This window comes from Syzygium oleosum, unplaced genomic scaffold, assembly GCF_021117445.2.
Source record: "Syzygium oleosum isolate NSW1041296 unplaced genomic scaffold, Sole_v2.1 Sole_v2.05, whole genome shotgun sequence".
In the NCBI taxonomy this organism is placed as follows: Eukaryota; Viridiplantae; Streptophyta; class Magnoliopsida; order Myrtales; family Myrtaceae; genus Syzygium; species Syzygium oleosum.
Window position 1 is genome coordinate 15,526,976 of NW_026607489.1, and position 19,271 is coordinate 15,546,246.

The 19,271-nt window shown below is 41.5% G+C and overlaps 2 protein-coding genes across 2 annotated transcripts; both read right to left on the reverse strand.

Moving 5' to 3' along the window:
- Window positions 1-1,023: 1,023 nt before the first annotated feature.
- LOC115667084 (probable serine/threonine-protein kinase PBL23) lies at window positions 1,024-3,705 on the reverse strand. Its single transcript, XM_030588706.2, has 5 exons — window positions 3,318-3,705; window positions 2,485-2,666; window positions 2,190-2,379; window positions 1,670-2,061; window positions 1,024-1,451 (listed from the first exon to the last, which is right to left on the reverse strand). The coding sequence occupies exons 1-5, from the start codon at window positions 3,439-3,441 to the stop codon at window positions 1,170-1,172; spliced, it is 1,170 nt and encodes a 389-aa protein (XP_030444566.2). The 5' UTR covers window positions 3,442-3,705; the 3' UTR covers window positions 1,024-1,169.
- Window positions 3,706-4,767: 1,062 nt separating this feature from the next.
- LOC115667458 (uncharacterized) lies at window positions 4,768-7,135 on the reverse strand. The gene has a single exon (XM_030589037.2). The coding sequence runs from the start codon at window positions 6,970-6,972 to the stop codon at window positions 5,077-5,079; it is 1,896 nt and encodes a 631-aa protein (XP_030444897.2). The 5' UTR covers window positions 6,973-7,135; the 3' UTR covers window positions 4,768-5,076.
- Window positions 7,136-19,271: the final 12,136 nt, after the last annotated feature.

The following is a 19,271-nucleotide window of genomic DNA, read 5'->3' on the forward strand; positions in this document are numbered from 1 at the left end:
TCTTGAATTTTTAATTTATTTAATATAGTCCTTAAAATTTTGGTGTATGTTCTACTTAGTTTCTGAATTATATTAAAATATTTTATGCGATCTTTCGATCAAATCAAGTTTAGGGATAATATCGAATATTTCCATATAGTCCTGAGACTAAATTGAACATCAGGGACAATATTAAATAAATTAATAGTTTGAACTTGACATCGCACATTAAGTTAAAGTTTGGAACCATACTTAATAAATTAAAAGTTTAGGGAGAGGGCTAATTTAAACCCGTTACGATTGAATTGGATGAAATTCATGCGAAACACCCGACCCTAAGCCTCTTGAAAATAAATCAAAAACCAAAAAATTTATAATGATTTCGATTTTAACGAAGAAGTATATAAGCGTCTCGTTGATTTTTTAAGTATTGCACACATCATAAAAAAGTACAAGTTTTGAAATTCAGAAAATTCATCGGCAGCTGACGCTTTGAAAATGTAAACTCTTTTATTTGAAAAGATAGTTTTTTTCGAAAAGCGTTTCGATATCCAAAGTGTCGAGAAGTGTTATCATCGTAAATTGCGAATTTCCTTCGGAGTGTTGCACGAATGGTGCATCGCACTATAGCGTGACGGCTTGGCAACAGTCAAACTAAGCTATCAAGAACGAGAACGACGTACCAACAACCGGCACAAAATAAAAAACAATGCCTAAATACAAGATGTACCTTGTTGCCCCACCAGAAAAGGAAGCTGTCGTTTGTGCACTTCCAACGTTTTTCAAACTGTAGTTTTGGACAAAAAGAAGGATGTGATGATGACTGCCTAATTTTGGGTTATAAATCTCCTAATTTTTTTTCCAAATTAACTGCAAGTGATTGATTATGGATGGATAATCAGGCTGTTGACAAGTTTAATCCCATGCCTTCTGAAATTTTCCAGTGGATTTCAGTCAATCCTTCCTTCTGCAACTTCTGATTTTCCCACTCGAATCCACATAGATAATCGAAAACGTCAGTTTATCTGACCAGAAACACACAACTTTTGAGACAAGAAAACAGAACAAGATATCAGAGGAGATGACATTCGCATGGTTATGGAAGGTTTTACACGAGTTTGAGTCGAACCATTCGATTTCCTTTCTTCTCTTTTCAGACTCCCCAGAGGCATTTTCCCTCATCATCACCTCTAACTAACGCTCTCAATTTCTGCTCCGTCTGTTCCTGCACCAGGAAAACCACATTTGGCACCGTTCTCTTCGGCGACACTTTCCTCTTGCTTGTTCCTGTTTGCCAAATACTCGAGAGCCGTCACAACGTCGCTGATCAGAGGCCGAGTGCTCGCCTCCTCCTGAAGGCACATAGCTGCGACCGCAAGAGCCTGGTAAAGACCCTTTATCGGATAGGCCCCTTCAAGCAACGGGTCAGCCATTAATGTGAACTTCCTTCTGTCCTTGAATAGAGGTTGTGCCTAAGAGCAAGATCAAGTAATTTCCATCAGTTCAAGGCTTGAAAATGTTTTTTGATCCTGATAGTTCTCTAATAGACTGACAAAAATTATAACCCGATGAATAAATGAGAGTCGGATTATAAAAAATTTATAAGGCATTGCTACCATCAATTTGAAAAGGCTTGAGTTGTATGAGAGACCAATTATTCAGTAGAAGGTTGAAAACCTTTCAGACCTACCCAAGCAACTAAGTTCTGCTCTTCAGTTGGCCTTGTATTGTCAATTACTCTCCTTCCTGTGATGATCTCCAGGAAAACAACCCCAAAGCTGTACACATCGGACTTTGTTGTCAATTGGCCCGTCAGCGCATATTCAGGTGCGCAGTAACCGTAAGTGCCCATGACCCGTGTCGACACATGGCTCTTGTCCCCTGTGGGACCTAGCTTCGCGAGCCCAAAATCGGAGAGCTTTGGGTTGAATTCCTCGTCTAGTAGTATGTTGGATGCCTTGAAATCACGGTATATCACGGGGGGATTGGCCTGCTCATGCAAGTACTCGAGCCCTTTTGCGGCTCCTGAAGCGATTTTCATCCTGGTGTTCCAATCCAAGGGTGCCTTCCCCGGAGGCAGTTCTGAAAAAGTCCAAGAAAAAAGCATTCAGGAATCAACCTACATGCTTTTGTTTTCAAAATTCGAGATCAACTTTCGGACAATTTCGGTTAGTTTGTTTCAGAGATCTATACTCAGATGCCAAACTTACCGAGAAGGTGGTCCTCTAGAGAACCATTAGGCATGTACTCATATACAAGAACCCTCTGATCTCCGTCAGCACAATATCCAACCAAATTGACAAGGTTAGGATGGTGTAGCAGACTCAACATCAAGACCTCCACAAGGAACTCCCTATTCCCTTGAAACCCATTCCGGTCGAGTTGCTTAACGGCAACCACCTGATAAGTAATGCTCGACGCACGGCGGTGCGTATTAACTGTTAATTCAGTTTTTTTAGCAACAAGACAAGACACAAAAGGGAGGGAGATATTTCACGTCATTACTTGATTTTTGCTCTCTATATGTCCTTTGTACACTCTCCCGAAACCGCCTTCGCCGATTAGAGAATCGGGGTTGAAATTCTTTGTTGCAACACACAGCTCCCTGAATGTAAATATCTGAGCTGCGATATTCCCTTTTCCGATTTTTTTTATTTCTTCGGTGATGTATCTGCGCCTGCTGCTATCTGCATTCAGGGAAATTTTTTCTCGATCAGTTTTGCGAAGCATTGCCTTTAGTTTAGAAGCCAGAAGTTTATGTTACCTAATATCATCAAGCATTCGCATCACTTGTGTTCGTGACAAAAACTTTCAGGACAATCTAAAATTGTAAGACATGGTCAAAGATGGTGATTGACTTCCTTAATCCTACATCTCTCTCTCTCTCTCTCTCTCTCTCTGCTAGGTTAACACTAGCTTTTCATGATCCATAGAATTTATAAATGAAGAACTCAGACTCGTGATTTGATTCAGAGACTATGACGCGACTACCAAGATTCTTCAAGCCATTCAAGGAGATATCACTGTATATGTGCCTACAAACATGGTAGGAACTGAAAAAACGCTTAAATTTGAAGGCACGAAGATATAATGCAACATGAGTAGAGCCTCCAGAATTTCGCAATTGGCCTTCGAGAAGAGCTTAATCTGATGTTCAATTGTAGTTGGATTATATTGAAAGTATCTTTACAGGCATGTTTTATTCTGTCGATTCATGGACATATTTCACGAAGAGAAAATGCAGAATCATCAATGACAAGTATTTGTTATATCATATTCGAACAAAGACAGGCCTGGACCGAAGGATCATTCAGCGACAACTGATGTGAGATTGTTACCTGATTTGAAGGAAATGTTGGCGAATGAGGCTAAAGTCTTTGTGTCGTGGTATTCTTGAATGCTCTTCTTCAATGATTTTCGGGCGAGTCTTCTTTCGGACATGCAACATTGGAAACAGCTCATTTTCTCCTCCTTCTAGCGCTTTCAATCCCCAAGTACTCGGATACAGCCACCATCAAAAACCCAGAAACAATATCTTTTGATGATGGACCGATCACACCGAATTTGTAATCATAATAGATCTCAAACCCCACCCCCAAAAAAAATAAAAAGATCCTATCCTACAACTGCTCATAATCCGAGAACAGTACTATTTCAGTGAGAAACAAAGACAAAAGAAGCATTTTCTTTTACCCCTAGAAGGAACCAGAATCTTTTTTTTTTTTTTTTAAGATCTCTGAGAAAACACAAGAATGCAGAAAAATGTTTACTTAGATCATCTTTCCCTGCAATGCTCTCTCCACCCATGGAGTTCGCAGAGAATGAGAGAGACCCTATTATAACTGCAATTTGCTAAAATTAAGAAAAGAGAGACAGGTACACACGTTTGCTTAGCTGCCTCCCTCTCTGTGCCTGATCTTTTGTTTATCAAATTTAGCATGTTTCTTTTCTGGACCTCTTCCCTCCTAATAATAAACTCATGCAATTTTAAATTGTACATCAGATCTCAGGGCACAACACAAGCCTACTCTCTCAGGCCATTCCATTTGAACTAGCCAGAGAGAGCTCGAAAAGGTTAATTGGCTTTGTTGTTCCACTTTTAAATAATCTCATTTCTTGTGGAACAAATCCTCAGCTAGGATGGAGAACGAATGGTGCAATTGAGTTTTCCAATTACCCTTTTCTCCAAATCAGTGATCTGCAATATGACGTTCTGCAATCTGATCAACCCAAATGAGCAACAGTACCCTTTTTGACTTGATATTGCATGAGGAGCAAAAGCACTTGTACCATTCCTTTTGAGTGAAAGTTTTCAATATGAGAATTCCCGTCAAAATTGCAAGGGAATCAACTATTAACGGTATAGCTCTGTTTTTTCTTTTTGTAATTTGGCGAGACTTAACAGGTGAGCTAGCTCAATTGAAACAAAAACTGCTGCACAAGTCGACTCTGTATCATTTGAAATGAGAAGAATCAAGAAATTTTCATTCTCAAGACATTTCCGTATCAGGATGATCTTTGTCAAAAAACGGCATCTTTCAGAACCAGATACAATAATCACAGGCTTTGATTCTAGTCTTCGACATAATGGAAAGCAGAATGATACAAGATCTAGGACATATTCCCAGGAAAAATAACCTTTTGACCCTGGAAAATACTTTAACATCGTTGTGCAGGGGATATCCTCAGCAGGCATTACTCCTGCCAGTTTTTGATAGATGATGGTTGTTAAAAAGCTGATGGCTATTCATTCGGATTTTCTGGAACTTTTAAATTCATTTTCACACATTCACAAAAAATGAAGTCTTGTCCACTGCATCAGATACATGACACTAAAATCAGCCACAAAGCATTGCCACTTCTCACACAAGCTAAATAATCAACCGAACAAGCAATCTAAACATTCACAAAGCATTGAGATCAATCTCTGCGAACCTCCCAAAAAGCAAAAATGAAATGAAATAGAATAAGAAGGGAAGGAAAAGAAATGATAGTCTAGAGCATTAACAAAAAAGAGATCTAGTTGAATACTACAGACATGGAAGGACAGTAGAAATTTATAGAAAGCATCACAGTTCGAATTCTTCAGAGTGACTTTCATTTGGTAATCCGAGCTTTTCGCTCAGCAACTGCTCTCTCCAACTTGCTAATCCGAACTTCGAGATCTGCCACTAGCATTTCACACGTTAAACGCTCACTGCTTTCTCCCGCAGTTTCATCGGCTAAACCTCCGTCAGTAACTCTCTGCCCTATTCCATTAGTGCCTTCCTCATCGTCTCTTTGAGCTCCTCCAGGAGCAGTATCGTGGGGCCTATTCCTCACGACAGGTTCCATTGGTGACGCTCTCGTTTCGATGTCAGTGTCTCCTCTACCCACATTCTGTAAGAAGGAACTTTGCATTTGATCATTCTGCAAGCATTTGTTGCCGAGACCAACCGAGCAGCTCCCGGTAGCTCTACTTCGCTTAATGGACCTAAAAAATTCTCCCAAAGTTAGCCCATCATCATCTTCACTGGAGTCGGCTGTGTCCACACTAACGCTTTTCAGCCGAAAACCGGGAGGAACTGGGTCATCATTAACTACCGACCTTCCTTTTAATCCCTGCATTGATCTATCTGAACTCCTTGAAGTCCACCACTCAGCATAGCGAGCTGTTACGCACGGTTTGTAAAGCCTCGCTGGAATGTACAACTGCGCACCTTGGATTGACTTACTGTAGTTGTCCCAAGCAATCTCAGGGTCCTGGTTGCAGGGGGCAACCCGACCTGGCATATCTTGATCCATCCCGAATTGCATGGCCACTCGATGAGGCGAATACTTCTCGACAATATCCAGCCCGGGCAACTCACAAGCCATCAAGCAGTGAGCGAATGACCTCAGTTCCGCATTGGCGTCCTCCTCCAGCGACACCCAGTTCTCTTTCTCGCCATAAAATGCATAGGACGCCAAGTCATTCACGGCCAAGCTGTAGGGACGCCAATTAAAATGTACTCCGGCTTCGCCCATCATGGAATGCACATTTTGAAGGTTCAATTTTTTCGATTTGTGCCATCGACCCAACCTAGGCTCCCCAGGCTGAACCTCTCTACGATTTGGCCTGATGGTGGTCGCAAATCTCTCCCAGGCCCATACCTGAACCAAAGCAAACGGCGCCGACACTTTTACATAAATCTCTTTCCCTTCATTTCCATCCTTCATCCCTGGAACTAGCCCATCTAAAACAATCTTCAGCCAACTTAAATCTCTATAAATACTAGCTAAAACAGCGGGCGCAAGTGCAATCCTCACGCCTCTAGCCAGACCTATCGCCATCTGCCGTACACTCGCGGTGATCACGTCGGAAGAGCCCGCGAATACAAACCTCGACAGCCAGAACGCGAGGAAGACCTCGTGCTCAACGTCGCTCCCGGTGTCCCTAAACTTCTCCATCCACTTGCAGCTGTCCGCCACGTTTGCCGGGGTCTTCGTCATCTCCGACCTCGCTCGCTCCAGCTTCGCCTGGACCTCCCCCGAGTGGCTCCCGAGATGGCTCGAAACAGGGGAGGATCCCCAGACCGAGTAACCCCCTAGGACCATCACGTCCTCCAGCGTGATGGTGGCCTCGCCCCAGGGGAAAACGAATGTGTTCGTGTCGGGACACCAACGTTGAGCGAGCCCGAGGACCAAGCCAGGGTGCTTCCGGATCGAGAACGTCGAACACTTGATGGCGTCGTAAATACCGGCTCTCCTCCACGTGGGCTCGTGCGCGGACTCCATGCGATCGACCCACGCGGTCCACCTCTTGGTCGGGCGGCGCCAGTTGTCCAACCTGACGCTGATCGGCAAGCTCTCCGGCGGCGGCGGGGTCGGGACGGGCGGAGGCGGGTGGGTCTCGGGCTCCGCCGCGGAGGGTTTGAGGAAGTGGCTCGTTCTCGGAGCCGGGTCGGCGCCTCCGTTCGGGGAGAGCATGAGCTCTTTCCTCTCTTCCACCACGAAGATGGGCTTGCTCTCCATGGTTTGGAAAGCGGGAACGGAGGATCGAGATGGCAGAGGAAGCTCAGGATGGTAAGAAGAAGAAGAAGGTGAGTGAGGAGGATGTGCATACGAGCGAGAAAGCGCTGGGAGTAATTGGGTCGCAGCACTGCACGGAGGGCGTGACTGCGACTCGTTGCTTCAAATGGTACCCGGCGCTTTTATCTGTGAATAACCGTTTCCGGCAATATAGTACTGCACCACCAGTCGATTAACGCGGGATTTTGTTTTTTTAAGGGCCTTTCGCATGTATAGTAAGTATATTACCCCTCACTTTTTTCCATCTTAGAATGCTTTATCTCACGTAGTCAAATGTGAGGCCCATTTGAGGTCTTTCTTTTTCATTTGTTTCCTTTGTTATTGTTTCACTTTACTTCGTCTTGTTGTCGATTGTGTTGATGCGTATCACCGGTGCGTCCTCATCTTCCTCCTCCGAGACCTCCACGCACACCAACAGCTGCACGGTCTTATAGAACCTCACAAGCTTTCTCTTGCACGGTCTTATAGAACCTCACAAGCTTTCTCTCTACCTCGCCATCGCCCCTGACAAAATTCTTGGCACGTCTGGTAGAACCACCCCTATGCCAACACAAGGGACAGCTTGATCTCCTCCCTTGGCTTCTTGTCCGGCATGGTCCATGGCATCTGTTTCCGGTGCTCCTCCTCAAACGCTGCGTCGAACTCCGGAGGCACGCCCTTGCCACCTCTCGATCGCGATCATCTTTTCGAACGCCGCCTCCGGCAGCAACGAGAGGAGCTTACTCTACGTTGCGGCCACATAGCTCGATTCATATTGCCTCACCTTTCTCATGTGCCTCACATACTTGAGGTTCATCAGTCTCGCCTTTTCCACCATTTCATATCACTAGTGAGGAATAGGTAGGAGAGCGAAACTTCTTTGTAGAGCTTGGCCTTGGCGTTGAACCTCCACAGTGGGATGAGGATTAACCACGCTAATCATGATCACTCCAAGCTTTACCAGTGCAGAAAGAGCTTGTAATTCTCTCCGGCGATCCTTTGAACGTGAAAAGGATAATCCTTAGCATACCTGCCACAAGTCTTGTCTTCGTCTTCCCTGATTTGCATCTTAGTCCCTCTTTTTGGTATCAGAGCCAGCGTTCTATTCAGCCTACTTGTTTGTTTTTAGATGAAATACCAGGTGGAAAAGGTAGATTTGTCCCATCATGAGTGATTCTACCGATTCTACTCCACCAGTCAATGTAAATGCTCTTTTAGATGTTCGTATTTCAAATGTTTCTAAAATTGACTATCTTTATGAGGTTTCATACCTTAATGAAGATAGTAAGATTTCGGAAACTCATCTCTCCCTTATTAATCCCTACTCTGTTTTCGCCAAACCACCTTCTTTTTTTTCTCTCCGTTCCATCAAACAACTCATCAAACACACACCCCGAGAAGTTAAAGAATATGTCCAGTCATCCCGGTTTGACCAGCATCCTATTCCTGCTACTTAGCAAGAACATTTCGTTACCCTCCAGATACTTTCTAACTTTCCACATCAGTGGGTATAGCAAGGGTATACGCATCTCTACTTTAGTGCTATCCGCCTTGCTCTCTCTTTCCATGGCCGAAAAGGATTACCTGTTGTTGCTCGCATGGCCTTTTTAGATACTCGTTTCTTGGATTACCAACATGCCTGCATTGGTACAATCCAAACCACTCTAAATGCCGGAACAGTGTTTGTTACACTGCTTTCAAATTTTAACATAGCCTTTTCGGATCCAAAACTCTTTTCTGCTCTTAAAGTTTAGCTACAGCTCACCGGAGCTCCTCAGACTCCTGATTCTATAGCTGCAACTTTACACTACCAGATGGTATACCGGGTCCAGAACCATGCTATTGATCTCAACTTTCCAGGCACAGAGGACGCCTTTTTTTATCTCAGTGGACAATGATCAGACTTCCTGCGTCCATGTATCCAGACAAATTCCTCGAAATCAACTAGTTAAGTTACTCCCTAACACTTGGGTAACTAACTATGAAAAGCTCTACAAGAATTCCAAGCCTATCCAGTCCATGGAATTCCAGTTCACAAAAAAGAAAGATGGTACGGTCATCATTAAATTTAGTAAGGAAAGGAGGAAGCTGCTTCTTCTATTTTTCCTACTATTCTTATGATGTAACCCTGTCATGCCGATGTTCCAATGGATGAAGGCGACTCAGATTCAAAGACTATGATCGAGTCTTTTAATCAAGAGGGACGACCCATTCATTATTACAAGGATCCTCGAACAGGCCACTGTTTCTGGGATCTTGATTGTCAATGTTCCCTTTGTACAAGCCCTCCTGATGATGAAGATGATAGACCATCCAAAAAGAAAAAGAAACGGTCCAAAGATAGTCTCTACCAGATTTCCATCTAGTGCCCCTTTCCCGGTGTTAGAAGAATTTACAGACGCACATCATCGGTTCCAACATATGTCAAAAATTCCAAACCCTACAGATATCGATGATCATGGGAGACAAAAGAAAGTTACTGCCGCCGAAACTGTTCTAAATTGGCAGTTAGAAAATGCTCTAGCGCAAAATAATGTTCTTAAGACAATTGATACAAAACTTTCAACTGTCCAAGCCCGTCTTGATCATGTTGACCAGAAAGTTGATCAAACGGCTTCAATCACAAACAAATTGCTTGAGGTGTTCCAGAAAAAATTGCAGCAGATGGAATTAGGTAAATATATTTCCCATCATTATTTGGAAGACCAGATTGCTGAGATGGAAAAGCTACGTAGGCAAATTAAACTCTTCTAGGAAGGAAAATTTGTTCATGCACTGGATCCATTTTCTCAACCTTTGTATCCAATCCGGATGGAAATCTCTCCTCCAAAAGTCACTTCAGTTGCCTTAATCATTGCGGAAGCCTCAAAAGAAGGTCGGAGTTTGTATCCGCGAAATGGAAACACAAAAGAAGATGCAGCAGGAGAAGAAGGCAGATGTTCCCAAGCCTTCTCAGAAACCTCCTCCTTCCCACATAGTTTCAAATCCATGCAATGCTTAAATTATTATATGCCTTTGGAGCTGATCCAAACCTAAAGCACGTGTTTTTGTCTTCTATTCCAAGGATATTGGTCAAGTTGTGGAAATATCTTTTCAAAATAAGCAGCGAAGAATTGCTGATGTCCCGATAGGAGAACTGCAACAAGAAATACATTTGGCTCTTGATGACCTCTGTATCCGTCGAAAGGCATTCAGAAGTTATCTTAAGAGCAATAAAGAGCTTCATCAAGCTTGCCAAAGGCTAGAGTTGGGGGGAAGAATAGCATTGATGCCAAAAATTGTGTACGGAGCTCACTTTGGTGCCAAAAGTTTCATTTGAATCACTTAAGTGCCAAAAGTTTACGCCGGCGATCACTTAAGTGCCAAATCGGAGAAAAAACAATTACTTAAGTGCCAACGGCGAGAAATTACGACCAAATTTAATACGTGGCTTTTATATTTAAATTTTAATGACACGTGGCATTTCCATGTGTATAATTCAATTTTTTAAATATTTTTTTCTGATTTTTTTTTTTTCTTTCTTTTCTTTTTTCTTTTCTTTTTCTTCTACCATGGCCGGTGGCCGGAGGCCAGCCACCGGCCATGGCCGGCCTCGCCGGGCGTCGCCTTCCTCCGGGCGAGGGCCAGCGAGGCCGCCGTGGCCTCAGCGAGGGCCGACCTCGCCGGATCTAGCAAGGCGAGCCCTCGCCGGAGCTCGCCCTGCCCAGGCGAGGGTTGAGGCGAGCCCCGGCGAGGGCTCGCCTCACCAGATCCGGCGAGGCCAGCCCTCGCCGAGGCCACGCGGCCTCGCCGGCCCTCGCCCGGAGGAAGGCGACGCCCGGCGAGGCCGGCCATGGCCGGTGGCCGGACGCCGACCATCGGAAATAAGAAGAAAGAAAAGAAAAAAAGAAAAGAAAGGAAAAAAAAAAAAGAAAAGAAATGCCACATCAGCCTCCAGCAAGCCATATCAGCTCGAGAATTTAATAAAAAAATGCCACGTCGGATTTCCGGCGAAGTGACACTTAAGTGATCGTTTTTCAAAATTTTTGGTACTTAAATGATCCAAATGAAACTTTTGACACCAAAGTGAGCTCCGTACACAACTTTTGGCACCAATGCTGTTCTTCCCCCGCTAGAGTTGAGAATCAAGTGTGCAAATAAAGAGTCATGTGATGACCCTTCTTGCGGAAATCGGTGTAAAAAGAAAAAGTACTTTAAATGCTTCTCCCTCGGTCTAAGAAGAAAATGGAAATGGCGATTCTTGAGAAGAAGGCACTCCAAACGCGACCAGTCTGGAAGACGTAAGAAATCGAGAGGTGTTATATCTGCAACAAAAAAGGTCACTTTGCAAAGAATTGTCCGAAGGCCCAGAAAAGAAATTTTCATTTAATCCAAAAGCTTGAAAAAGAAATTGGGATTTCTCTTCAGGATGATGGTGTTGAATCCGTCTGCTCCTTAGAAGATGAACCAATAATGCACACTATATGCGCCATCCAGACATGGTCCCAGTCCAGTGACTCTGAAGACTCATTTGACAAAATAGAAAAGGGAGTTTACTCCTTTTTTCCGAAAATCCAAAACTTCCCACGATCCAAGACCTTTGTGCATACACTCCTTTCACCCTTCCCTATTTTCCCATCAAAATCTATCTTTCAAAATATGCTCAACCCATTTCTCTTATAGCCCTTATAGATACTAGAGCCAGTGCTTCGATTCTTGACACGAAAATTCTTCCAAAAGAATACTGGACTTCATACACCCGGTATTTTAATTCTACTTCTGGAGACACTTTCGCTACAAGAGTTCGAAGCAAACTCATTACCCTTCAGTTCTTCCCACAGTGTTCCCTCACCACTAAAATCCTTGGTTCTAGTACACCAGACAAAGATATCATCATTAGATAAGATATTCTGACCCAGATTCCCAAACTTAGAATTTTGTCTAATGGACTTCGGTTCAAAGGACAATTCAAAGAGTTTGTAGATATCCAACGATTTTTTGCCATCCATATGCATATACTAGATCCTATCATCTAAACCCTTCTTGGAGCATGTGCAGAATCTCATTCAGACTTTGTCCTAAAATGTCCAAACCCTTTGTGGAGAAATCCTGACTTTCATCCATTTAGCTTTCAAGAAAAATGAAGATATCAATCCTACCAAAATAACTCATTCGGGATTGAATCCATATCATTTGATCTTTAGCTCAAAAGGAATGCTTAGACTTACTTCACCAAAGATTAATCGAGCCATCCGATTCTCAGTGGTCTTGTGAAGCATTCTTCGTGAATAAACGATCTCAGCAGAATAGAGGGAAAATGAGATTGGTCATCAATTACCAGCCACTCAACTAATTCCTCCAATATGATAAGTTCCCGTTACCCCACCGAAATTCGTTATTCTCCAGCCTTACTCAAGGTAAGGTCTATTCCAAATTTGACCTCAAAGCTGGATTCTGGCAATTGAAAATTCATCTAGATGACAGATACAAAATTGAATTTTTCATCCCTAATCAGCACTTCCAGTGGACGTTGCTTCATTTTGGTCTTAAAACAGACCCTTCATTATTCTAGAAAGCTATATGCAGAATCTTCTAGCCTATTTTGGCCAACGCTCAAATTTACATTGATGATATCCTTATCTAAAGCCCAGACGAGGATTCTCATTGTAAATTGCTAAACCAATTTGCTGAATTGGTCCAAAAATATGACATCATGCTGTCCCAGAAAATGATTGTCGCGACCTCCGCGAACCGACCTCGCCGCCTAAGCGGTTTGGCTAATGGATTACTAAGTTTAAACCTAGCTCGAGCTCTCCCAAGCTCATACCAATTTGCGACTTAGGTTTACGTTATTAACATGCAAATTAATTTCATTTAGGAGTCGCCACTAATCAGTTTTTGGTGGGTCGATTAGACACCCAAGTAAAGCATGGGAGACTTGCTTCACTTCTACGAACCAAAGATTCTAAGGGTCCGGGGAGTTGATTACACTAATTAATCAACTAGTGCCCTTTCAATACCTAACCTTGTTCAATCACCACCTAACGTATTCATGCAGCAATTGGGAGTCTCGAATTCCATCCCTAACCGAGGTAAGGGAAGCAACAATCAATACGCGAACCTAATGCGCTTAATCAACCACATGCAAGGTTAAATTAAACGCATAATTTGAAATGCGTAAATTAAGCAACGTGCAATCAAACGTGGCACTAATCACCCAAAAGGGCAAGAAAAGCCAATTCCAAAGCCCAAACAATATTTTTTATTTTCCGGATTTTTGGGATTTATCTGATTTTTTTTAATTAATTTTTTTATTTTTTAATTAATTAAATTTTTTTAATGTTTTTTTCTTTTTAATATTTTTTGGATTTTTAAACATTTTCGAATTTTTTTGAAATTTTTAATATTTTTATATATTGTAATATTTTTATTAATAAAATAAGAAATCCAGACCGGGTCTCCTGACTTGATTCGCCCGACTGCCTGACCCGGCTCTCCGACCAACCCGGGACCCCCGTTTAGCAATTTCTTTTCTAATTTTTTTTCTTTTCCCCCCTTTTCTTTTTCCTTTCTTTTTGTTTCTTTTTCTTTTCTTATTTTTTCCTTCCCTTCTGAACATCTTCTTCGCATTGCCCAGGAACCAATACATGGCATGAAGCCCAGAACAGTAGAACACCAACTTTTGCTTCGCGTTCTTGCTACCCAGAAATATTTAACGCTACGCATTTGTTCTAAAACGCCGGAACTTCGTCCTATGCTCAACAAGAATAGCACTATCTCGCGCTACCAAACCAACCATCAAAGTTAACGAGTCTTATCATCGTCCGTCGCAATGCCCAGCCAAACACATCACATACGAAGCTACATCAGCAGAGAACACAGAAGACGGAAGAACGAAAAAGCACAAACATGGAACAATGAAAGCATTTGTCGTGAACAGTGCGGTTCGGGGAATCATATAACCCAACCCCATCTCCAGGCATCACAAACCAACGTACATCCTGACATTCCAACAAGCCGGACTCGAGAAAAAAGTTCACGGATCTAGTTGATGCATTTCAGCAAACATTTCAGCAAACACATGGTGTACAATAATGGAAAGGAAACCCCCGACTCAAACCGCTCACGAAATCAACCCAAACTCAAAATGTAGTGAACAAGCCATGCTCAACATCAACTCAGAAATGGCTCTTCCACATCGAAGGCGAGCATAAATGAAGAACACTAAATCCCGATCTCGGTTGAACCGAGACTGGGCGAAACTGAGCTAGATCAGGGTGAAGAAGAACGAGAGCTCAGTCGCCGGAAGTGGCCCTAACCAGCTCGGCGACGGCGAATAGAGGACGAACTTGAGATATATCGGACTTAGTCTGGTTGCCTCGCACGACTCCGAGCCGGGATCCTCGGGGAATCGACCTAAAACCCCAAAAAAACAAACCAAAACCTACCGCGGCTTTGGCTCGGGAGAGGGAAAATGTCAGACGAGCACCTCGTCGACGAAGGCTCGGGCGCCGTGGTTGTTGGAGGAACACTCTAGCTCTCGGCCCCTTTTTACTTGGTCATTCTGTCGCTCTCCGAAAATCTCTTTCCGTCTCTCCTCTCGTTCTCTCTTCTTTTTTTTTGCTCTCTGTTCTCTTCCCTTTCTTCCCCTGTTCTGGACGTGCATTGACCGAGACCAAAGAAGAGAGCTCTGCCCTCTTTTGTCTCTTCCTGTGAGCTTTTCCTTTAAGGACATATCTACTTTCTTCTGTGTCCCTTCGCCCTGATTCCCTAAAAAACCCCAAATTTTAGATTAAGTCTCAAATCTACCCCGAACTTTTTTTTATCTTAGAGAAAATCCCAAACTTTAGGTCAAGTCCCAAATCTGTCCCGAACTTTTTTTTATCTTGAAAAAAACCCCAAACTTTAGGTTCAGTCCCAAATCTACCTCAAATTTTGTTTTATGTAAAAAAATCACCAAAATTCAATTTATTTTTAAAAAATATACCCCGATGATCCAGTTTCAACTTGACGTGGCATTTCCACGTCGATAATAAATGATTTTATTTGGTTTTATTTTGGAAAATTTCAACAATTTTTATTTGGTTTGATTTGTTGTCGAAGTGAAAATGCAACGTCGGTCTGTTCCTATCGCCCCATTACTTTGCTGATGTTGATTTTTTATGACGTGGAAGTGTCACATCAAGTTGGGACGGAATCACGGGGGTATATTTTTGAAAATAAATTGAATTTTGCTGATTTTTTTTGCATAAAACAAAATTCGGGGTAGATTTGGGACTAAATTTAAAGTTTGGGGTTTTTTCCGAGACCAAAAAAAAGTTCGGGGCAGATTTGGGACTGGACCTAAAGTTTGAGGTTTTTTTCGAGATAAAAAAAAGTTTGGGGCAGATTTGGGACTGGACCTAAAGTTTAGGGTTTTTTCTTAGACAAAAAAAAGTTCGGGGCAGATTTGGGACCGAACCTAAAGTTTAGGATTTTTTCTTAGACAAAAAAAGGTTTTGGGCAGATTTGAGACTTGACCTAAAGTTTGAGGTTTTTTAGGGAATTCACCCGTGTCCCTTCCCCCTTTTCTTCTTTTCTGTAAGTGTGCCCAGAGGGAGACCCCTCTTTTGTCTTCTCTCTCTCTTTTCTTTTTTCTTTTATAATTTTTATGATGATTTTTTAAATAAAACAAATAAAATAAAAAGAAAATATGTTTCACTAAATTCTATTAATGTAAATGCACCTAATATCTATGTGCCATGTAATTTAATGAAAATATTTTTATTTAGGGGTTAAAAATTAATCCTTAGTTTTTGTGCAATTAAACCCTAAATTACTAGGCAAAATTTAGATGTCAACAAAGATGATTATTACCCAACGGGAAATCGAATTCCTCGGAATGCATCTTAAGGACGAGACATATTATCCCGATCCCCATATTACCAAAGAATTGCATAAATTTCCTGATGAGAATTTCTCTCTCAAACAAGTTCAACAATTTCTTGGGATAGTAAATTATCTCAGAGATTTCATTCTCAAAATCACAAACTTGGTGAGTCCGCTATAATAAATGCAAAAAAGAATGCGCCTCCATAGGGACCTCAGCAGACTAAATCAGTCAAACGCCTTAAAGAAATTTTGCAGCATCTCCCTCCTCTGCAAATCCCTTTTACTGGGAAACGAGTCTTGCAAACAGATGCAAGCGATGAATATTGGGCTGTTGTTTTATTCAAAGAAATTGATGGCAAGCGTCAGATCTGTAGACACAAAAGTGGAAGATTTACGCCAAGTGAAATGCATTATCACTCAACCCTTAAAGAAATCTTGGCTGTAAAATATGGTATCAAGAAGTTTGAATTTCATCTTATTTGACATCATTTTCTAGTGGAACTAGATATGTCCTCATTCTCCCAGATGCTGAAGTTTAAACAAAAGCAAATTTATCATCTTCAACTCCTCAGATAGGCGGAACAGTTTTCAAAATATTCCTTTGAAACCAAGCATATAGTAGGAAAAAAGAATGTGCTTGTTGATTTCTTATCTAGGCCAAAAGAATTTGCTGCACTAGTTTCATCTATAAATATGTATGTTTCTCGAAATCCGTTCATTGGATACAAACCTATCAAGATGAAACTTTCTTGGCCAAGCAGGCAGTACCTGCCAGAAGTTCCTGAATACATCCAGAACAATACCCTTCATGAAAATCTGCCATCATTAATGTGGAAATATCAACTGCTAATTTTCAGCAGGTTTAGAGGATTAAATCTCAGACCCAGCGGAATGTATCCAGAATATCCTTTCATTCATCCTATCTCCCTCAATCTTGAAGACGAATTCCCAGAGGAATTCAAGTGGTTTTGTTGGTATTTGTTCAATCTTTATACCATAGCCGTTGAATTTCCAACAACCAGAATTATTGTCATTATTGGCAGAATTATCTCAGGAGAAAAAATGTTTAAGCATTTGGGTGACATACTTAATTGGTTCAAACCATTGGGAGGTTGGAAAATGCATGTTTCAAGAGCAGCTTAGAGCTTGTAGACCCAATCCAAAGTTGCATACAATAGTTCTGTTTAGCAGGCCATAGGTTTTTATTTGTCCAAATAGAGACGTGAGCAAAACTCCATCTAATATAGGAGTAACTACCTACAAACTTTAACTAGTTCCAAAAAAGTTTTACAAAACCCTTCCATGCAAAATCTCTCCACTTTCCCAGGAATGTAGAGAACTCCATAAATTTCTATGTCAATACAATTATGTGATACCACGAGAAGTATGGCCAGCCAGTTCTAGCAACGTGTCTTGGGATCATCCAGCTGATCACAGATATCAGGCGATAATTGATATAGCATTGGAACAATATTATGGCATAGATATGCAAGCAGATATGGATGCTGCTGCTGCTTCGGATAAAGCTACCTCGTCCTCATCTCAAGAGACCCCGTCCTCATCCCAAGCCTCTCAGTCACAGAATTCATGGGGAGGACCATTATCGCAAAACCCATATGATTACAGTGAGTTACAACTAGCACTCAGTTTAGGCGATGACAAAGATAATCTATCACTGTAATTAGATAATTTTCCTCAGCCACATATGCCATCAAGTTCTGCTAATATTATCTCAAGTTCTGCAAACGTTCCAGAGTCTTCACGAAAAAAGCAAAAGTCTTCGGAACTTCATGAAGATGTGGACCTAGAGATTGCAGAAATTGAACGAATCCTCAGAGATTATATAAAACAAAAATACCGAGATAGTTCGGACAGCTCTGACGATGACAACACTGAAGAACCCATCTATAAATATGATCTCTGAAGCCTTATCAAGCGTGTTGAAAAAACCAACTCGTCATGTTTGAAAAACCAGCTCAATTTTTGGAAATCACTGTTCATGGATTGTTCGGCACTGTACATGTACAGTTCATACACTGTTCAGCACTGTTTGGCATTGTAGTAATATTGTGTCAAGAAGAAAAAATGTGCAAAAATGAAGAAAAACCGTCGTCTAAAGGTGTTTCAGTCGTCTGTAAAAGTCGTTTGTGACACTTTTCAGTCTTTATTGTCACTTGTTAGAATTTTCCTTGTCATCTGTCAGTTGTAAAAGCCTTATGATCGGTTGGCGAGTGTCAAATTATTGGTAATTTCCATAACTTCACCAATAATTGATCGTTTGTGTAGTCGTTTATAAAAATGTCTGTATTCGTGCCTATAAAAGACCGTGCCTGTAATATTTAGAGGCACGATATGCTCTCAGAAAGAAGCCTCGAGAAATAAAAATTGTGTTATGAATCCCTAAATCTTTGTTTCTACCTTTCTGCCTGGTATGATTCTCTAAACAAACGTACGTGTGCTGATTAGTCCTGGTAGTATGCTTTGCACTTGCCATGGTATGGAACCTGTGCATCAAAATTCTGCTACTATAAAGTAGTTCTAAGGTGCGAATCAAAATTCGAAGAGGGGCTTGATAGCTAAAAGGCAGTCCCTTTTATAAAGGCTTAGAGAGCCATTTGTGTGTGGGATAACATACCTGCCATAATCATTGTCTTCGTCTTCCCTGATTTGCATCTTAGTCCCTCTTTTTGGTAGTTGGCCATTCGGGAGGATAAAGAGATCGACACTCCCATCAAGGAACCATTGTTGGAGACGGCGTCATCTTCATATCCATTGGTCCCTAATCAAGAAAACCACCGAGAAGAAAAAGGAACGTGGAAGAAAAAAAAGAAACAAATAAAAAATTCTCAAATGAGCCTCACTTTTGACTCTTAGCGAGGGTAATATGGTTAATACACTGTAAAAGGGAGTGTGAGAGCTAAGAAATGAGTGGAAAAAGCGCGACCCTTTTTAAATTTTAGATTAATATCACTAAAACCTACAAACAGGTATATTTGTGATAAATTTACCTCAAATTCATTTTTTGACTATCAAAAACCCCAAACTAGTACACCGGTGATTAACTTACCTCTGTTAGTTTCTGTTAAATTTTACCGTCAAATTTCTGAGTTGGATAACATATGGCAGTTGATGAGTGTACTGGTTTGGGTTTTACCCTCCGTTTTTCATAGCTGTACCGGTTTGTGATTTTTCGTGATATTAATCTAATTTAACGGAAGATAAATTTATCACAAATATACCAGTTTTGAGGTTTTTTGTGTTAAATGAATTAATTTTGGATAAATTTATCACAGGTGTACCAGTTTGAGGTTTTTTGTGGTAAAAAAATTAGTTTGGGATAAATCCAATTTGGAGTTTTTAGTGTTATTAACCCTTTTTATTTTTTGTCGAATAATGGGGGAGGCTTTGCTAAC

What these genes read in the sequence shown, in the direction of transcription:
- LOC115667084 (XM_030588706.2), bottom strand. Translation starts at nt 3,441, where the DNA reads ATGAGCTGTTTCCAATGTTGCATGTCCGAAAGAAGACTCGCCCGAAAA. An exon ending in ATATAGAGAGCAAAAATCAA is followed by an intron (nt 2,380 to 2,484) that starts GTAATGACGTGA and finishes ATTACTTATCAG; the next exon opens with GTGGTTGCCGTTAAGCAACT. An exon ending in TCTAGAGGACCACCTTCTCG is followed by an intron (nt 2,062 to 2,189) that starts GTAAGTTTGGCA and finishes GGACTTTTTCAG; the next exon opens with AACTGCCTCCGGGGAAGGCA.
- LOC115667458 (XM_030589037.2), bottom strand. Translation starts at nt 6,972, where the DNA reads ATGGAGAGCAAGCCCATCTTCGTGGTGGAAGAGAGGAAAGAGCTCATG.